The sequence below is a fragment of the Podarcis gaigeae genome (assembly GCF_964106915.1).
Source record: "Podarcis gaigeae genome assembly, chromosome: 7".
Taxonomy (NCBI): Eukaryota; Metazoa; Chordata; class Lepidosauria; order Squamata; family Lacertidae; genus Podarcis; species Podarcis gaigeae.
This window is the reverse complement of record NC_139683.1, coordinates 45182219-45201319: the sequence shown is the minus strand read 5'-3', so window position 1 is coordinate 45201319 and position 19101 is coordinate 45182219. Positions and strand designations below refer to the sequence as shown.

The window sequence follows — 19101 nt, the reverse complement described above, 5'->3', positions numbered from 1 at the left end:
CTTTTGCATACAAACCAGATGCTTTGCCACTAAGCTATGGCCCTGCCCCTTATTTTTTTTTTTTTATACTGCTCAGTATTAATTTAATATATGCTGTGACTATTTGGTGGGAACCTCTGAATATCAGTCTCGTTGAGGAAAGTTTTTGTTTGGGATGCTTGGCTTTGGAGTGCTGCTTAGTCTGTTTCCAAACCAGTACTTCATTGCATTTCAGTTTTATCCCTCACCTTCCTGGCAAAAATCCCATACACAGCTATCTAAATGTTCACTTTAAGTAATATACCGTATTTTTCGCTCTATAACACGCACCTGACCATAACACGCACATTGTTTTTAGAGGAGGAAAACAAGGGAAAAAACATTCTGAATGAAACAGTGGATGTATCATTTTTGGGCTTCATGCTGTGGCCACAGACATGTGATCTGATGGTGAATTTGGGATGACCCAATGCAAAGATCCTGAGAATCCCTGGGGATCCATGCTCTGTAACCACGTTTTTGCACCATTGCAGCCCCAGGCAACAGTGGGTGCGTGATTTTTTTGGTGCAGGCTGTAGCCATGGACATGCTATGTGATCTGATGTTGAATTTGGGGTGACCCAATGCAAAGATCCTGAGAATCCCTGTGGATCTATGCTTTTTAACCACGTTTTTGCACCATTGCAGCCCCAGGCAACAGTGGGTGCGTGATTTTGGGGGGGCAGGCTGTAGCCATGGACATGCTATGTGATCTGATGGTGAATTTGGGGTGACCCAATGCAAAGATCCTGAGAATCCCTGTGGATCTATGCTTTTTAACCACGTTTTTGCACCATTGCAGCCCCATGCAACAGTGGGTGCGTGGTTTTGGGGGGGCAGGCTGTAGCCATGGACATGCTATGTGATCTGATGGTGAATTTGGGGTGACCCAATGCAAGGATCCTGAGAATCCCTGTGGATCCATGCTTTTTAACCACGTTTTTGCACCATTGCAGCCCCAGGCAACAGTGGGTGCGTGATTTTTTTGGTGCAGGCTGTAGCCATGGACATGCTATGTGATCTGATGGTGAATTTGGGGTGACCCAATACAAAGATCTTGAGGATCCATGTGGATCCATGCTTTTTAACCACATTTTTGCACCATTGCAGCCCCAGGCAACAGTGGGTGCGTGATTTTGGGGGGGCAGGCTGTAGCCATGGACATGCTATGTGATCTGATGGTGAATTTGGGGTGACCCAATGCAAAGATCCTGAGGATCTATGCTTTGTAACCACATTTTAAGTGGGGAGGGAAAGAAAAACACAGAAGGGACAAGGAGCAGGAGAGGGGTGTGCAGAGAAGCAGCTGGCTAAGAATGCAGGAGAGGGGTAGGGAGGAAAGGAAGGCAAAAGTTTTCCCCCACCCAAGCCAGCCAGCCAGCCAGCCATCTCTCTCTCTCTCTCTCTCTCTCTCTCTCTCTCTCTCTCTCTCTTCTCTCTCTCTCTCTCTCCCTCCCTCCCTCCCCCCCCCTCTCTCTCCCTTCCCCCCTCTCTCTCCCTCTCCCCCAGCAGCACCGGAGCTTGCCTGGAGGGGAGGGGCTTTCCCTGCTCTTTGTTCCGTTTCAGCAAACACAGCAAGGAAACAGAGAAGGGTGGGCAGTAAGACCCTGAGGCAGAATGCAGGAAAGCAGCCGCTTTCTCTTTTCAAGTTTCGCTTCTCTGTGCAGCGTGCAGCCCCGCGATTTGATTTTTGCTTGATTTTTCGGCTCCAGGGACCACACATTCGCTCTATAACACGCACAGACATTTCCCCTTCCTTTTTAGGAGAAAAAATCTGCGTGTTATAGAGCGAAATTTACGGTACATTACTTAAGAACACAGCTGCATTAAGTAATCGCAGGTGCATTTTTAGCCATTATTTGTGAAGTTTAAACTTGCCAAATCCTTCCCTCTTCCGACACTTTTTCCTATCTCAAGTGTAACAGGAGAAGACATATGCTCAGATTTTCACTATTCAAGACTATTTTTGCAGAGCCTACAATGGCTTCACTGTATGGGCTGCATTGTCATGTAACTGGTGCTGCGAGTCACGGTCGGCTCAAGCTTCCTCATTTGCAATACAACTTGCTAAAGGAAAACAAAGCTGAACTCACACATCTACCACCATAAAAACGTTTTAAATTCAGCCATAACTTTATACAGATTAACGGTGAGCTTTTGCAAGTTTACAATACCGTATAATACAGCTCAACATTCTATAATGCACCCAATTTCCTTGAAAACAATTTACCTTGAAAACAAATGGCTACACTGTAGCTTTATTTGTCTTCCCATGAGCTTAATTAATTTATAATAAGCAGTGGATTTATGTAAGCACATTAGTAATTTAAGTCCTTGTCATGTGATTCAAACTAAGGGGTTAAATCTCACTTCTGTTCTGTTGCAGCACACCACCACTCAACCTGTTTTATCCCCAACAAGCATTTCAGGTTCCGAAATATCCTCAAACATTTTGCAACGTATCCACTGTTGATGTCATAGGATAGTGAATATTTTGCTTTCATTCATGCTGGAGTTTCAAATCCAGAATATGAAACTTGGACCTCTCATGTTATTCAGTCTTACTGTAGTGCAGGGGTCGGCAACATGTAGCCCATGGGCTGGATGCGGCCCACGCAGACCGTTTTACTGACCCACGAGCCACCCCTGAACTGAGCTGCCCACTCGGCGAGTCCCTCCCCTGTGCGCTGTGCTAAACTGGCACAGCGCGGTGCGGGGATTTGCCAAGTGGCACCAGAAATTGTGTCTGCGCAGGTACCGGAAATCGCGTCTGTGCATGTCCAGACACTAAAAATTGCTTCTGTGCAGGCATGATTTTTGGTGTCTGGGCATGTGCAGTAGCAATTTCCAGTGCTGCGGACACGCACAGACGCTATTTCCGGCGTTGCACTGCGCCAGTCCGGCCCATGGACAATCTCTGTGGGAGTGATCCAGCCCATAGCCAGTAAACCTTGCTGACCCCTGCGGTAGGTGCATCACAAAAAAACTCGGTGACAAGCCAGCATAAGGATGGTAAAGAGTACTGTACTAAAAGAACCCATCCTGCTGGTTTCAGACATAAGCAACAACAGGTACATGGAAAGTCAAAGGAGGATTCCTCTAGCAACACATTAAGGACCGGCACAACATGGAACATATTTTCCGGTCCCAAGTACTTCATCCTCATCTGTATTTGGGCTGGAAAGACTTAAGGAAAAGTGGGGGTACGTGGAGGGTAAGTTGAAAGTATGCACAATTTGTGATGTTGCACAGCATCTTTACCAATAATGAGTCATGTCTGCATTAGTTTTGAAACTGCTGGCTTTGTGGAACTTGAACCATCATGGGGAGAGCCTTAATTCTGGTCTAAAACAGACAGGATTTTTCACAACTGAATTCTAGCCGCAGTGAGAACAAAGCTATCCTGCAGATTACAAACACAGTCTAACCCAATGTCAATTCTGCCCCCATTTCCTCTGGTAATACCACTACAGGACCTAACATTAGCCACATCAAGGATCCATTCACCTGTTCATCTTCCAATTTAGTATATGTTGCCACCTACTTGCTAGCAATGCCTTCTGCATTCTACACAAGACAAGCAGGTCTATATGAATACAGATCTAACAGAAATAATGACATTAAAAAAAATAATCAGTGGGAGACACTTCAGTCTCCCAGAGTACTCTACTGCTGATCTGAAAGTTAGTTTTTTTCCCTCCTGAACAAAGCAACATAGAAAATTCCATCATGAAACTTCTGAATCAATCTTCAATATATTCTATCTGGGCTTAAATACAGACAAGGGTTTCCTATTCCCCAACATGTTAACAGAGCTAATGTAGGTTGATTGTGATCTCCAATTACAAAGTACACAATGTGGGGATTCCATTCTGGCATGAGCCCATTGGGTTCAATGGTGGATGGGATTGCCAAAGTCGGTATTCCCAGGGGAATTCGGCCCCCTTCCCACCCCTTTTTATTTTAAGCAAATAAATAAATTGCCAAGTTAAATGTGCATAAGTTGTGGGCTTACGGTTCTGCCATTGTGAATAGTGACTGTACTGATCTTGCATACATTTAAGCTTTAATTCAGTCGTCTTTTGAGTTTTCTTTTTTGCATTTCATTGGCATTTGACCCCAGTGCTTACAATTCCACCACCTCCCTTCCCCCACGTATACATATACTGTACCTGCCAAACTTCATGCATTTGAGGAAGTTGACTCATCTATGAAAGCTTACACTATAACCTTAAGGAGCCACGATACTGTTGTTTTTGCTTCCCCCTGGAAGCAGACTGCACATTCCACCCAATATTTCTTCCACTTCTAATCTTTCTTTCTTTTTATCAACTTGACCAGTGTTCTAGAGTTCTATTATCAATGTCTCTCTGCTGAAACTGCATTTGTTATTTGTGAGAACACTTCAGATGTTTTCTCAGGCTATGAACTTAAGTGACATTGAATTAAATATTTGAAGTTCTTAAGTGTCCAAACCAATAGGGTATATTGCTCAGCAATCAGATCTCAAGGCTGCAAAGGACAGAAAAGATCCCATCCAAATGATGTTCTTATGTTCTTCTATAGATACTTGCCATTGTTTTGATTCACAGAGAATATGCCATATAGAAATACTTACCCCTTCTTGTTTAGTGAAGAGTTTGAGACAATTGCTCAGCGCTTCACAAGTTTCTCTTGATGTTTCAGAAACCCCTTCAGCTTTCTTGAGAAACGAAGTAGGCATTCCTTTAGAAGAAGGGCAGGTAATACATGTGTTACTGTTTTATTCCACCCCACCTTTTGTTGTTGTTTTAGCTTGTGTAACCTACAAGAAGCATGACCTTTATCCATCAGCCATTCTTACATAGGATACACTTGATATCTTTGACTTGAGAAAAAGGCATGTCTAATTAAAGAACATTAAATTACTTTCTGCTGTAATAAAACCCATAGGTCTTAGCTAGGAGGAAGTACAATTTACTGTGAAATTTATGATCACAAGACAGGAGGACAAACCAAGACAGTGCTTTTGATAGGCCACAGTACGACTGCTATTGGACAAGCCCGTGGGAATATCTGAACAGTAACATTTCCTTCATAGCAATTGGATGGCACATTACCACATAACCCCAAATTTGTGTTTCTGAGTCAGCTACCACAACTTCTAAAATCTTGTATCCTCCTGTTCTTCATTTACAAATGTTGCACAAAATTTTGACAGTCTGAGAGCAATAGAAGTTAGAAACATCTGAACACTATAGGCCTGAATAAGAATTTTGTAAGATGAAGTGCTATTCTAACAGCATTGCAGAAAGTTGAGGTGTTTTGGCAAGAGCACTCCAGAATGATACGGTTGAGAAGGCTGCTGTCCCCAGTGAATTCTTCATTTCTAAAAATGCATTTGATACTGCCTTGACGAAGAAGGTTTTGCAGCTTAAATGCGCACAATTTTATGAAACATGAGTACTAAAATACTTGTCAGGTTTACTTTCTTAAAATAAATGCTCTAATTTCACACAGAAGAGGCAACTCCCCGTTTGCGAGGGGGTTGCATTCCAGCTCATTGTGCTCATCGGCAAAGTGCAAGTAAGTCTGATCCCTTCTGCCCGGGCCCCTTTCAGGGCCAAAAATGGCTTGCACACCAGTGGTCGCACACCAATCAAACGCACGCAAAATGGTCGCTGCTTGTATCTAAACCAACCTGCCCCCTCTCTGTGTATATTGAGGGACACACAGAAAGTGGAAGTTAACCTTTTGAAAAATAGATATTAAACTGTATCAAAATGTGTGAGTTAAATTACTTGCAAACATCAGGACACAAAAGAGCAAAAATTATGCTGAGTATGATATCAGCTAACTTTGCATCCATTTCTAAGGCCTGATTGAGACATCTGATCAGACAGAACGGGGTGGTCCCATATTTACTGAGAAACTAGTTAAGGCTGTTCTTGCGGATCAGCTTGGAAAGTGTTTCAAAGCAACAAGAGAGTTCCTTATTATGAACAAAAACAAGTCACCTTGAGAAGTGTCACATGACCTAATTACGGTGAGGAATCCAGAAATCTCTTTATCAAGTCTTTGTTGCCATGACTGTGCAATCTGTGGAGAGGAAACAGATATTTACACTTTCAGAATAACGAATCTTAAAGAGTTTCTTTCCAGTTAAACATGACCTACATCATTATAAAACTTGGTGCCAAACTAGGTGACATATGAGAGATGCCACCACAGATCTCTAATCTAAAGGTACCTTTTTAAGAAAAGAAAAGGAGAAAGAGAAGCAGAAAAGATAGCAGCCATGGAGGAACCATGACTTTTCCCTAAGGAGACAAATATCAGCTTTGGCGGGGATTTACACTGGGGAAATGTCAAGTGTCCCCTCAGTCCAAATTCAGGTGTACCTTCATTGCAGTTGCTTGTTTCAAAAACAAGGGGATGGAGATCTGATTACAGATTTCCAATTCTCATCTACTTCAAAAAGAGAGCAGCTGCTCATATTATTTACATGTGAAATTTTACAAAAAAAAATGTTATCTACAAGTGTTAATCCAGCATTTTTTTAATGTATGGTTTTATTTCTAAAGTGTCACAATATAAAGGAAATCCAAAAGCCATAGCAGCTCATTTTAAAAAATGGCTACCCATGAATTTCAGAAGCAATTCTCCTAACTTTCTTTGCTATTTACGAGTTTTACCTTGGCCATAAAGAGATAAAATAGGTGAAAGGACTTCTTAATGGGCAAACACAGTGGCATAAGCAATTTACTCAAACGTAATAGGATATGCAGTTTACTATAATTCAGAGGCTTGCACACCCTTCTGGATATATTGTTACATGCCACCTCAATCTCTGCAGCAGAGTAGATTCCATGGGTCCAGGCACAGCAGAGATTGTGGTGCCTGGACCCATATATGGTTTATTTACCATAATATATGGTTTATTTACCATCTTGGTTAACAACTCATACTTAGCGGCCATTATCAGGCTGGCCTGGCAATTCTGGAAACTGAATCTCTGCTGGATCCAGGGATTCCAGTGGCTTGATGAAATTCTAACACCTATCAGATATTTAGGGGAATCTGGCAGTGAGGAATTCAGGGGAATCAAGGCACCCACATAACATTATTATAGATTGATCCAAGGAAGTATTATACCTATTTGTCTATCTCAAGTTAAGGGGAAGGAACCATGGCCTTCCAAGTGTGGCTGGACCATCTGTGACCATTTGCCATGCTGGCTGAGTCTGGTGGGAGTTGGAATCCAACAACATACTGAAAAGTACAGGTTTCCCAGCAGTATGTATACTGTCCTTTGCACGGTTAGCTTCAGTTAGGCTGAAATCCAGATATATGTCCCATTAATCTCAGACCTAATTTTAAGTAGACATACATAGGCTCACCCTGTTAATAAGCCAATAAATGAATCCTGAGTTTGCCACATTGCTCACTCACACTCAGTGTTTAATAATGGCTATTGCTGATTCTGAGCTATAGTTTATTCCATTGGAAGCAGCATCATACTGGGACAGAAAAAGAACAAACACGACATCAATTTCCGTACTAAAGCCCTCTATGGCTGAAGGTACGTCCTCTAGCTTCCAGAAGTACAATTGTTTTCAAGGTGACACAGCTGATGCTCAAATTTCACAGCATAAATTTTTAAGGCACTGATAAAGCAAGTTAGACTAAGCAGAATTATTCACTAGTTGCCCTGAAATGAGCAATGCCCTGTAAGGTTTCTCCAGAAACTATCTGCAACAGAACAGCATGTACTGGGCCTATTTAGAGTTCTGCTCATGCTGTAGTTATGTTCCCAGGTATGCCCCTTGGAAGATCTGTACAGTATAAAGAAAGGAAATTGGGATGAAGTATGGATAGTAGAGGATGATTACAGGAAATAAAGTAGCTTAAAATTAATCTAAGAGAATGTAGTAAAACAAGCCAAGACATGAACATGTTTTGCATAAAGAGAGGCAAAAGCTGTAAGAAGCCAAAGAGGTATTAGTTTGGCATGTGTAGTGGTTAACAGCCAAAAACATTGAACCATTGCACCACTGGGGACTCATATCATTCATTTCTTTCCTCCAGGGTTTTTGTTGGTGCTATTAAACCAAGACCTTCCATCCAGTTTCAAACAAAGTTTTGTCAGTATTTAGGGATGACCAAACTCATGAAGTTCATTAAGAAGTTTTAAAATACTGGAGAAATTTAATCTAATTACAACCCTAATTGGCCATCCAATTTTCAAAAATCGTCAATTGCTTTTCCAAATTAGTACTATTAGTATATGGGATGTAGGTGGCGCTGTGTTCTAAACCACAGAGCCTAGAGCTTGCCAATCAGAAGGTCGACAGTTCGAATCCCTGCAATGGGGTGAGCTCCCGTTGCTGGGTCCCAGCTCCTGCCAACCTAGCAGTTCGAAAGCACATCAATATGCAAGTAGATACGGTAAATAGGTACCGCTCCGGCGGGAAGGTAAACGGCATTTCCATGCGCTGCTCTGGTTTGCCAGAAGCAGCTTAGTCATGCTGGCCACATGACCCGGAAGCTGTACGCCGGCTCCCTCGGCCAATAAAGTGAGATGAGCGCCACAACCCCAGAGTTGTCTGTGACTGGACCTAACGGTCAGAGGTCCCTTTACCTTTACCTTTACTATTAGTATACCACCTTTCATCTATAGATCTCAGGACGGTTCACAACATAAAATTACTATAAACCACAAAATACATAGTAAAAAGCATATCAACAACAAACCAATAATCTCCCTTCCCACAGGAAGTGTATATTTGTATGCAAGAAAAGAGTTGAGATATGCATAATCAAATTATTCTTAGGATAAAAAAATTACTAGCACTGCAACTGTGCATTTTGTTAGACTTATTTACCTTATTACTATAATGAAAATCAATTACTGAACTTTTTTTCTTATGCTAGAACTGTTTCCTTATAATCAGAGGTTTTCAAATAATCTTTAAATACTGTTGTTGTTTTAAAAAAATACCTACGCAGGTCTTCAGAAATATTTAAACAAAATAGATGAGCTCCCTCTTCTGGCTTGAAGTAGTAAAACCCTCTCCCCGCTCCCTCCAGTAAATGAGAAGGTGTTACTTTGGACAGCATCCTGTTTTGAGTGTCACATGGCTACATAGACTGTATTAAAGTTGCTTTAGAAGTGAATTACATCCAGTTAATGACTTAAATGAATGTAACTTAAAGTGACTGTTTTTTCTTGTTTAGTATCCAAGAAAAGTACATGTATATGTGAAAAAGTACATGTATATACATGTATATGTGAACCACTGGCAGTCATATTTGAGAATTCCTGGAGAACAGGCGAAGTCCCGGCAGACTGGAGGAGGGCAAATGTTATCCCTATTTTCAAAAAGGGGAAAAGAGAGGACCCAAATAATTACCGCCCAGTCAGTTTGACATCAATACCAGGGAAGATTCTGGAGCAGATCATTAAGCAAACAGTCTATGAGTACCTAGAAAGGAATGCTGTGATCACCAATAGTCAGCATGGATTTCTGAAAAATAAGTCATGTCAGACTAACCTGATCTTGTTTTTTGACAGATTTACAACCCTGGTAGATGAAGGGAACGCAGTGGATGTAGCCTACCTTGATTTCAGCAAGGCATTTGACAAGGTGCCCCATGATATTCTTGTAAAGAAGCTGGTAAAATGCGGTCTTGACTATGCTACCACTCAGTGGATTTGTAACTGGCTGACTGACCGAACCCAAAGGGTGCTCATCAATGGTTCCTCATCATCCTGGAGAAGAGTGACTAGTGGGGTGCCACAGGGTTCTGTCTTGGGCCCGGTCTTATTCAACATCTTTATCAACGACTTGGATGATGGACTCAAGGGCATCCTGATCAAATTTGCAGATGACACCAAACTGGGAGGGGTGGCTAACACCCCAGAGGACAGGATCACACTTCAAAATGACCTTGACAGATTAGAGAACTAGGCCAAAACAAACAAGATGAATTTTAACAGGGAGAAATGTAAAGTATTGCACTTGGGCAAAAAATAAATAAATGAGAGGCACAAATACAAGATGGGTGACACCTGGCTTGAGAGCAGTACATGTGAAAAGGATCTAGGAGTCTTGGTTGACCGCAAACTTGACATGAACCAACAGTGTGACGCGGCAGCTAAAAAAGCCAATGCAATTCTGGGCTGCATCAATAGGAGTATAGCATCTAGATCAAGGGAAGTAATAGTGCCACTCTATTCTGCTCTGGTCAGACCTCACCTGGAGTACTGTGTCCAGTTCTGGGCACCACAGTTCAAGAAGGACACTGACAAACTGGAACGTGTCCAGAAGAGGGCAACCAAAATGGTCAAAGGCCTGGAAACGATGCCTTATGAGGAACGGCTAAGGGAGCTGGGCATGTTTAGCCTGGAGAAGAGGAGGTTAAGGGGTGATATGATAGCCATGTTCAAATATATAAAATGATGTCACATAGAGGAGGGAGAAAGGTTGTTTTCTGCTGCTCCAGAGAAGTGGACACGGAGCAATGGATCCAAACTACAAGAAAGAAGATTCCACCTAAACATTAGGAAGAACTTCCTGACAGTAAGAGCTGTTCGACAGTAGAATTTGCTGCCAAGGAGTGTGGTAGAGTCTCCTTCTTTGGAGGTCTTTAAGCAGAGGCTTGACAACCATATGTCAGGAGTGCTCTGATGGTGTTTCCTGCTTGGCAGGGGGTTGGACTTGATGGCCCTTGTGGTCTCTTCCAACTCTATGATTCTATGAAAGTTAATTACTTTCTTATTAAACAACTTAAAAACAGGCAGGAAAGTGTTCAGAAGAACTATATCTGCCCAATAGCTAGTTCTAAAAAAAACCACAGTAGAAGAAGCTGATATAGTGGTACCTCGGGTTAAGTACTTAATTTGTTCCGGAGGTCTGTTCTTAACCTGAAACTGTTCTTAACCTGAAGCACCACTTTAGCTAATGGGGCCCCCTGCTGCCACTGCGCCACCGGAGCACGATTTCTGTTCTCATCCTGAAGCAAAGTTCTTAACCTGAAGCACTGTTTCTTGGTTAGCGGAGTGTGTAACCTGAAGCGTATGTAACCTGAAGCGTATGTAACCCAAGGTACCACTGTATATTCTACACACTATTTTAAGTAGTGCCATGAAGACCTTCAGACCTGGGACATACATGTATATATACATGTATATGTGAAGTTGTTTTAAAGAAGAGGGAGGAGAAGTTCCAATGTACGGCCAGAAATCCTTGAACTAACAGAACTACTTTGTTGTATATACAGTACTAACAGATGTGAATTGTAAAGTGAAGCACCTTAGGAGTCGGATGCAAGATGAGCTGTTTTACTGCTGTTTTAGGAGTATTTATTTGCCATGTAGTGTCTGTTTGTATATTTCTAACTTAAAGTATTACCAATATACCACAAGTCTCTGGTGCCCCCCAAATCCAAAGGAAATTAAAATGTGTGGCATTATCTGTAAATGTCTCACTTCTTCAGGAAGTGGTTTTTAACTTAACGGTTATCATGAACTGCATGCTCTTTTGTACATCTCATGCCAAGACTATTTAGCTGAATGCTGGGCTACAATAGGAATAATGTTAATAAATGAAAAATGAGGCAATAGTAGCAGCACTTGTAGCAGAAATCAAAAGAAGCCCTATATCAACAAGGTCTGCATCTCTCTGAGCTTGATAGCAGTGACGGGAGTGGGAAGCTGAAGAGCTTGTTCCAGGAATTCAAAATACTGGAAGTGCATACGCTAGAATCCCCAGATCTGTGCCTCATCCCCAAATCTGGCTGCAAAAGCAAGGAAATTCAACCCGTTGTTATTCTCATACAGAACAAAGGAAAATGGCAGCTCAAAATGCAAGAGAGTGGCTTAAAGATAAAACCTAGTATGTGTGAGGGAGGGAGAAAGCAAAAGGAGAGAGATTCCTTTACAGACCTTTTAAGTTCTATTATGTACACCTTTAAACCTTAGTTGCACAGACTAGGGCACCTCGTATTGGTGTATTCCAGAGGAAAGGCCCTAGGGAAAAAGTTATCCAGAAATTCAGAGAGTCAAGAAGACCTCTACGTAGCATGAGATACAGAAGCTTTTTCTTACTTTGAGGGAAGCTTGTAACTCAGCAACTGATATTGTGTCATCCTCCTCTTCTTCATCGCTCAGTTGTTCCTGAGTACAGTAGTGTGTGCTGTATGCGGAATGGTCTTCTATTGCCTGTACCCAGTTCTGCAAAAAAAGAAAAGGAAAAAAAATAAAAGGGGAAAAAGGGGGGTTAGAGAAGACAGCTACTTTTTAACTTTTAATAGGGTATAGTCCACAAAATCACCATGGCTTACTTATCTTGAGAGCTTACCAACAGAGGTGACAAAGATGGAGTGGCAAAGATGGAGTGGCAAAAGTTAGATAGCAATGAAGGAAGGGAGTGGTATGATAAGACTTTTTTTTTAAAAGGACTGATCTTGAGAGGGGGAATCTTTTTATAAGACCAAAAGGCAAGCATCTTGTAAGGTATTTCTTAATTAAAGCTTATGGGGCACAAATAGTATATGAATTAATATATATAAAACACTTGTTTTATTTGTCCCTGGCATTTCATGAAAAGTTGGGTTTGACCCTGCATGGAACACTGTGGACATGGGGTGCCTTTAATGTCAGCCTTCCCTAGTCTGATTAGCTAAGGAAGTTGCAGTGAAGTTAAAATACTGGGAGGGAAATTTTCAGGCAGAGTGAGAAGAATGCAGTTTAGTTATTGCCTTGCTTTCCCTGTGAAGCACAAGGAGTAGACAAAGCTACAACTACACAGCACCATTCATCATGGCAATAAGATAATTTAGTGTGGCATTACAAGAACTCAATAAATTCAGCCCCTAAAGATTCCTATCCAGTGACATTTAGGCAAGCAGTGGTTTTGTTCTTGGCAAGAATCCGCAAGTTACCAAGTATTGGTTAAAGAAATACTTACCTCTCTTGACTGTTGATTGGTCTTGGGAACTTTAAAACTGTGAACCGTATTATCAAAGCATTTGATTGAGAAGAGGTTGCCGTCTGTACTTTTTACCTTCAATTGGAAGCAGAGACAGCAGGTCAGAAACAGAAGGTCAGCAAACTGCACAATGCTTCCTATACAAGCTCCATCTGCAAAAGTGACTAAGTTATTGAAAATTTTACAGGTCAAATCCAACATCCCTAGTTTGTCTGGATCTTGTTCACTTAAAGCTCCCTAACTGGAAAAAAATGAAAAAAAATTCCTTCCAGTAGCACCTTAAAGACCAACTAAGTCAGTTCTTGGTATGAGCTTTCGTGTGCATGCACACTTCTTCAGATACCAATTGAAATGCACACGAAAGCTCATACCAAGAACTGACTTAGTTGGTCTTTAAGGTGCTACTGGAAGGAATTTTTTTTGTTTTGACTATGGCAGACCAACACGGCTACCTATCTGTAACAGGAAAAAAATGAATAGCAAACTATCAAGCAAAATGAGTTTTGTCAGAGATAAGTCTGTTGGTGTATTTGTATCTCGTTAAATCCATGCCCACTTCATTCTTTCAGAGAAAATTTGGTGCAAAAAAACCCAACAACATCATTCTGAGAATCTCATTTTAAAATAAAAATCAGATTACTATTATTATGTCTTTACTTCTAACCCGCATTTCCCCCTTACAGGGACTCAAGGTGGCTTACAAATAAAACAAGAACAGCTAAAAACAGCGAAATAATAAAAACAACAACCAATCATTAAGAAAACAGTTAAACATCAACAGAAGATACATTAAAAACATATAGATGATTACAATGAAAACAGCACAGCCCTTTCATTAAAAGCAGACAGTTCTCTGTTGAAAACCCCGTTGAAAGTTTTTAATAATCATGACTGTTAAGGATAGGTTTGAAAATGTTATGGGCAAATGTCAGGGTTTGTGGAGTCAACGTGAGGTCCAGCAGTACTTCCAGTAACCAAAGGGGAGAGCATTCTATGTTCTCTGTGGTTCTTTCCCCTGCCCTGTACCTAACAAAAGAAGAATGCAAAACAGCATATATGCCAACGTGCTTAGTTTTGCATACTGTACAAATCACAGAGCAGAGTCCTCATTTTCCTGCAGCGTTTGCAACCCCTTTGTTGTAATTCCACTTTTTAATCACAGCCTTGGCATTGTGTGACTGTATTCAAAAATATATTTGGCTATGAATTCTGAGTCCCACTTGGTGGTCATCGTTCTTTACCCCTGCTCACAATAAGTTTAAGCTGATGTCTGCATTTTATGCAGTAATTTATTTTTATAAGTTTATTACTGTGGATAGGGCATGTTGCAAAACTATAAGTTGTACTGCTTGTTACCTGACTGTTAGCCTTTTTAGAAGCTAGGTTGATTTAAAAAATGATACCCTAAAAAAAGGAATGCCCTGGAACACAAAGCCCAAACATGTAGAATTCTAGTAGATTTTTCTAAGGAATGGGGGGAAATATCATGTGCCATAAGTAGAGGATACGTAATTCTCCTCAGCTGTTTAAAATATCTATGCCTCAACACTCCTTATAAAGTTGCTCACAAATAAGAACCAGATAATACCATAACGGCTCCATGATCACTGCAGATGGTGACAGCAGCCACGAAATTAAAAGACACCTGCTGCTTGGGAGAAAAGCAATGACAAACCTAGACAGCATCTTAAAAAGTAGAGACATCACCTTGCCAATAAAGGTCCGTATAGTAAAAGCTATGGTTTTCCCAGTAGTGATGTATGGAAGTGAAAGCTGGACCATAAAGAAGGCTGCTCGCCGAAGAATTGATGCTTTTGAATTATGGTGCTGGAGGAGACTCTTGAGAGTCCCATGGACTGCAAGAAGATCAAACCTATCCATTCTGAAGGAAATCAGCCCTGAGTGCTCACTGGAAGGACAGATCATGAAGCTGAGGCTCCAATACTTTGGCCACCTCATGAGAAGAGAAGACTCCCTGGAAAAGACCCTGATGTTGGGAAAGATGGAGGGCACAAGGAGAAGGGGACAACAGAGGACGAGATGGTTGGATAGTGTTCTCGAAGCTACCAGCATGAGTTTGACCAAACTGCGGGAGACAGTGGAAGACAGAAGTGCCTGCCGTGCTCTGGTCCATGGGGTCGCGAGGAGTCGGACACGACTAAACGACTAAACAACAACAACAACAATACCATAACACCAAAAATAAAAACAGAACAACCTTGGCTAAAAATGCTTGCTCTGTTGCTTGGGTATCTGAACCTGGATATTCCATACCTAAGCCTAACACACTAGCCCATTCTGTCCACAATCATAACAGATATTTCTGAGTTCCCCAGTTTGCTTACTGTGCAAATGGCTTGTGTTAAGTGCTTGCATCCTTGGCGGCGATTACTGTTCCCAATATCAGCCCTTCAAAAGAAGGCAGAACAAATAATTAATCATTATCACAATCAGTATTACAGCCACCAAAAGGCTTTTGGAGTGATGCAGAATTTCTTTATAGTAGAATGTGATTGGGTGGTATTTGACTGAGTCGTACCTGGAATAAACCCACTGAACTCAGTGGACTTAAGACCAATAATAAAATACTGCCCATTATATTTACACATGAAGAGTGTTCAGAGAGCTGAAAACAAATGCAAAGGTAGTCTTCCTTGTAATACAAGTCAATCCATCATAATATAAATAAAAACCACATTCTTCAAATACATGGAATGATAAAATTATAATCTTAAGAAATAAATTTCAACTTATGTATAGGTAAAGAAAGTTCAACTTTTCAACAATTTCAAAATCATTTTTCAAAAGCAATTGGTATCAATATTATACATTCAAAAGGCTTTAGAGAGATGCTCAATTTCACACTTACTGTTTTTGGTACCAGGAGAGGACTCCATGTTCCAGTACTACCCAATATGGCTTCCACCCAAAAAATCTTGAACTCTTAAAAACAAAACAAAAATGGAGTCTATCACCTCAGCAATAGCTGAATTTGCCATGTGTTGCTGCATGACAAACAATAATAAGCATTACTAAGCAGCTTTAATAATGCTGAACAATACATCCTTAATGGTTTTAATTATCTCAGGAGGCCAGGAGTTTTGAAGATGACTACTCTGCTATTTGTTCTGTGATACTTGACTGATAGTAAACAGAAGTAATGCTTACTTGAAAACTTCAGCTAGAGCCTGGGAAGCATGACCATTTTCACCTGAGAGGTATAAAAGGCTGCAAGTACAGTTACTACTAGCCTACTCCGTGGACATTTAGTTAAAGTGAGGATGGGACAATAGCCTTCTTTTCAAATACAGTGGTACCCCGCAAGACGAACGCCTCGCAAGACGGAAAAACCCGCTAGACGAAAGGGTTTTCCGTTTTGGAGGCGCTTCGCAAAACGAATTTCCCTATGGGCTTGCTTCGCAAGAAGAAAGCCCATAGGGAAATCTCCGGGGACCTCTTTTAAATGCTAGCGGTGGGGAGCAAAGCCTTTCCCCCCCCCACTCTGGCCTTCAGAAGAGGTCCAGGAAGGCCGGCGGGGGCCGAAAGGCTTTGCTCCCCACCGCCAGCATTTTAAAAGCAGTCTGGGATAGCAGGGAAGCGCTTCCCACTATCCCGGATGGCTTTTCAAGGCAGGCGGGGGGGAGCAAAGACTTTTGCCCCCCGCCCGCCTTCAGAAGAGGTCCCTCTTCTGAAGGCGGGCGGGGGGCAAAAGTCTTTGCTCCCCCCCCCGCCTGCCTTCAAAAGCCCTCCGGGACAGCGGAGAAACGCGCTGCGTTTTTCCGCTCTCCCGGGAAGGCAGGCAGGGGGGAACAAAGACTTTTGCCCCCCGCCGGCCTTCAGAAGAGGTTGGGGGACAGACTGTCCCCGGACCTGGTCTGAAGGCGGTTTCCATAGGAACGCATTAATTGATTTTTAATGCATTCCTATGGGAAACCGTGCTTCGCAAGACGAAGAACTCACAAGACGAAAAGACTTGCGGAACGAATTAATTTCGTCTTGCGAGGCACCACTGTATATCCCCAAAGCCTGTGACTTCTGAGTCAAGCATCTAGCTGCACAGCTCATTATAATGCAATAAACTGTAATTGGTTCAATTCTTGAAGTAATATTGATCAGATATGAAGAAAAGATTCAAGCAGCCTATATTTCATACATGTCAGGGAAGTTAAGACATTTTGTCACCCACTAGCCTTTAAGACAACAGCAACAATACAGAACAGATGGGTCATATTAGAAATGGAAGAGCTCAAATGGAAGATATAACCTGGGGCGGATCTACTCTCATGGTTTATAATGTTAAGGTTGCACAATGACAATAAAGGTACAGTGGTACCTCGGGTTAAGTACTTAATTCGTTCCGGAGGTCCGTTCTTAACCTGAAACTGTTCTTAACCTGAAGCACCACTTTAGCTAATGGGACCTTCTGCTGCTGCACAATTTCTGTTCTCATCCTGAAGCAAAGTTCTTAACCTGAGGTAGTATTTCTGGGTTAGCGGAGTCTGTAACCTGAAGCGTATGTAACCTGAAGCGTATGTAACCCGAGGTAACACTGTATTATTATTATTATTATTATTATTATTATTATGAAAGAGGCAAGGAAGGATTTTGAAGACGTAAGGGTCACATTACATTTTGCTAAGAATGTTAATAATGCTTTATTAAAATGTGACACCAGAGGGCACTGCAGAGCAACCAGGAACCAGGTAGGAAAGGGAGCTACTGTTAGGGATGAACAACGTTAAGGTAATGAACATTATTTAGCTGTATCCCCTGTGACATTTTAGAACAGGCATCTCCAACCTGCGGCCCTCCAGATGTTTTGGCCTACGACTCCAAAACATCTGGAGGGCTGTAGTCCAAAACATCTGGAGGGCTGAAGGTTGGGGGTGCCTGTTTTAGAACAATATAGCTAATATCGTTCTAATAACACTAAAAAGGTCAGCGTAAATCCAGCCCTGGAGAAAGGAGACACATTGGCCTCTGGCCCGCTCCCAAGAGCCATTGCCTCAGCAAAGCAGTTCAAGATAAGGGCATTTATGGTATGAATTCTGCTTCTGTCTTGAGAGTACAGTGAATGAACCGTCTATCAGTTTGTGTTATTGCTATGGCTTGAAATAAAAAAAACTCTGGCCAATTAAAACATAAGGAGAAGGCAAAGAAGGAAAAAAGACAGGCACCTTCCAGAGTAGTCCTTCATATCGTTTCGGAGGTTTGTTGCTCACCTGCAAAAGAATTGAGAAATTAAACACAAGTCGACCCACGTTAATGGTACAGATTAAACACACAATCTGCTGTACCCACCTTCCCAATGCCCCCTCCAAGTATGTGTTTCATTTCTGCACCTTGGGCTAAAGCAAGGGGTGTCTGACCTGTTCAAAAGAGCAGACGGATTTACTTCATCGTAGCTGGATCAGAATCAATACAGTTGGCAACTCTGAGATTATACCTTATGTTTCACAGCTGGGAGGAAAAGCAAAGGATGCTCTCTTGGTTTGAGGTATTGTTCAACAGGCATTTTACTCAAGGTATCACAAAGGATTGATTCAAAAATTATTCTACTAAACATAGCCATGCTCAATTTTTTTTAATGTGAGAATGACGTTAGCAACAGAAGTCCTTTCAAGAATGCATCAGACGGTCCTGGTTAAGCATATGGGCTTTGTAAGAGCTAAAATAGGATTATTGGGTATTTATTTTCATCGGCATCTGGCACTTATTTACTGGCAACACAAACCCAGATTAAAATTCTCTAATACAAAGCCAATTGACAGCGCTAAAATACAATACTCTAGACCCAGTTAGATGAAAATAATGTTTTATTTTTAGTTAACCCAATCACTTTGCTTTTCATGTGAAAGGGAAAATCTGGAGCTAATAAAATGAAACTTTTACATACCATTTTTGTTCTTTATTTTGGAGTCTGCTCCAGATTTTAGGAGCTTCAAAGCACAGTGCTTATGGCCACGGTATGCTGCACAATGTAATGGTGTATTTCCCACCTGATCAGTGCAGTTGATGTCAGGAGAATTTGACCTGTTTAACTAGAGACAATTATATATATAAAAAAACCATTATTTAATCATACTTGTAATTTTTTGCAGTTACGTTTTCT

The 19101-nt window shown here is 41.5% G+C and overlaps 1 protein-coding gene across 8 annotated transcripts in view; it reads right to left on the bottom strand.

Moving 5' to 3' along the window:
- Positions 1 to 19101, bottom strand: part of OSBPL1A (oxysterol binding protein like 1A) — a 162891-nt gene that overhangs the window by 43149 nt on the left and 100641 nt on the right. For all 8 annotated transcript variants that reach the window (XM_083748239.1, XM_083748236.1, XM_083748232.1 and 5 more), the window contains 9 exons: positions 18886 to 19030; positions 18291 to 18358; positions 18167 to 18211; positions 15859 to 15932; positions 15335 to 15398; positions 12969 to 13064; positions 12107 to 12232; positions 6015 to 6096; positions 4637 to 4743 (listed from right to left, as the gene is read on the bottom strand). In XM_083748239.1, the coding sequence (XP_083604365.1) occupies positions 4637 to 4743; positions 6015 to 6096; positions 12107 to 12232; positions 12969 to 13064; positions 15335 to 15398; positions 15859 to 15932; positions 18167 to 18211; positions 18291 to 18358; positions 18886 to 19030 (807 nt within the window). The remainder of the gene's footprint in view (positions 1 to 4636; positions 4744 to 6014; positions 6097 to 12106; positions 12233 to 12968; positions 13065 to 15334; positions 15399 to 15858; positions 15933 to 18166; positions 18212 to 18290; positions 18359 to 18885; positions 19031 to 19101) is intronic.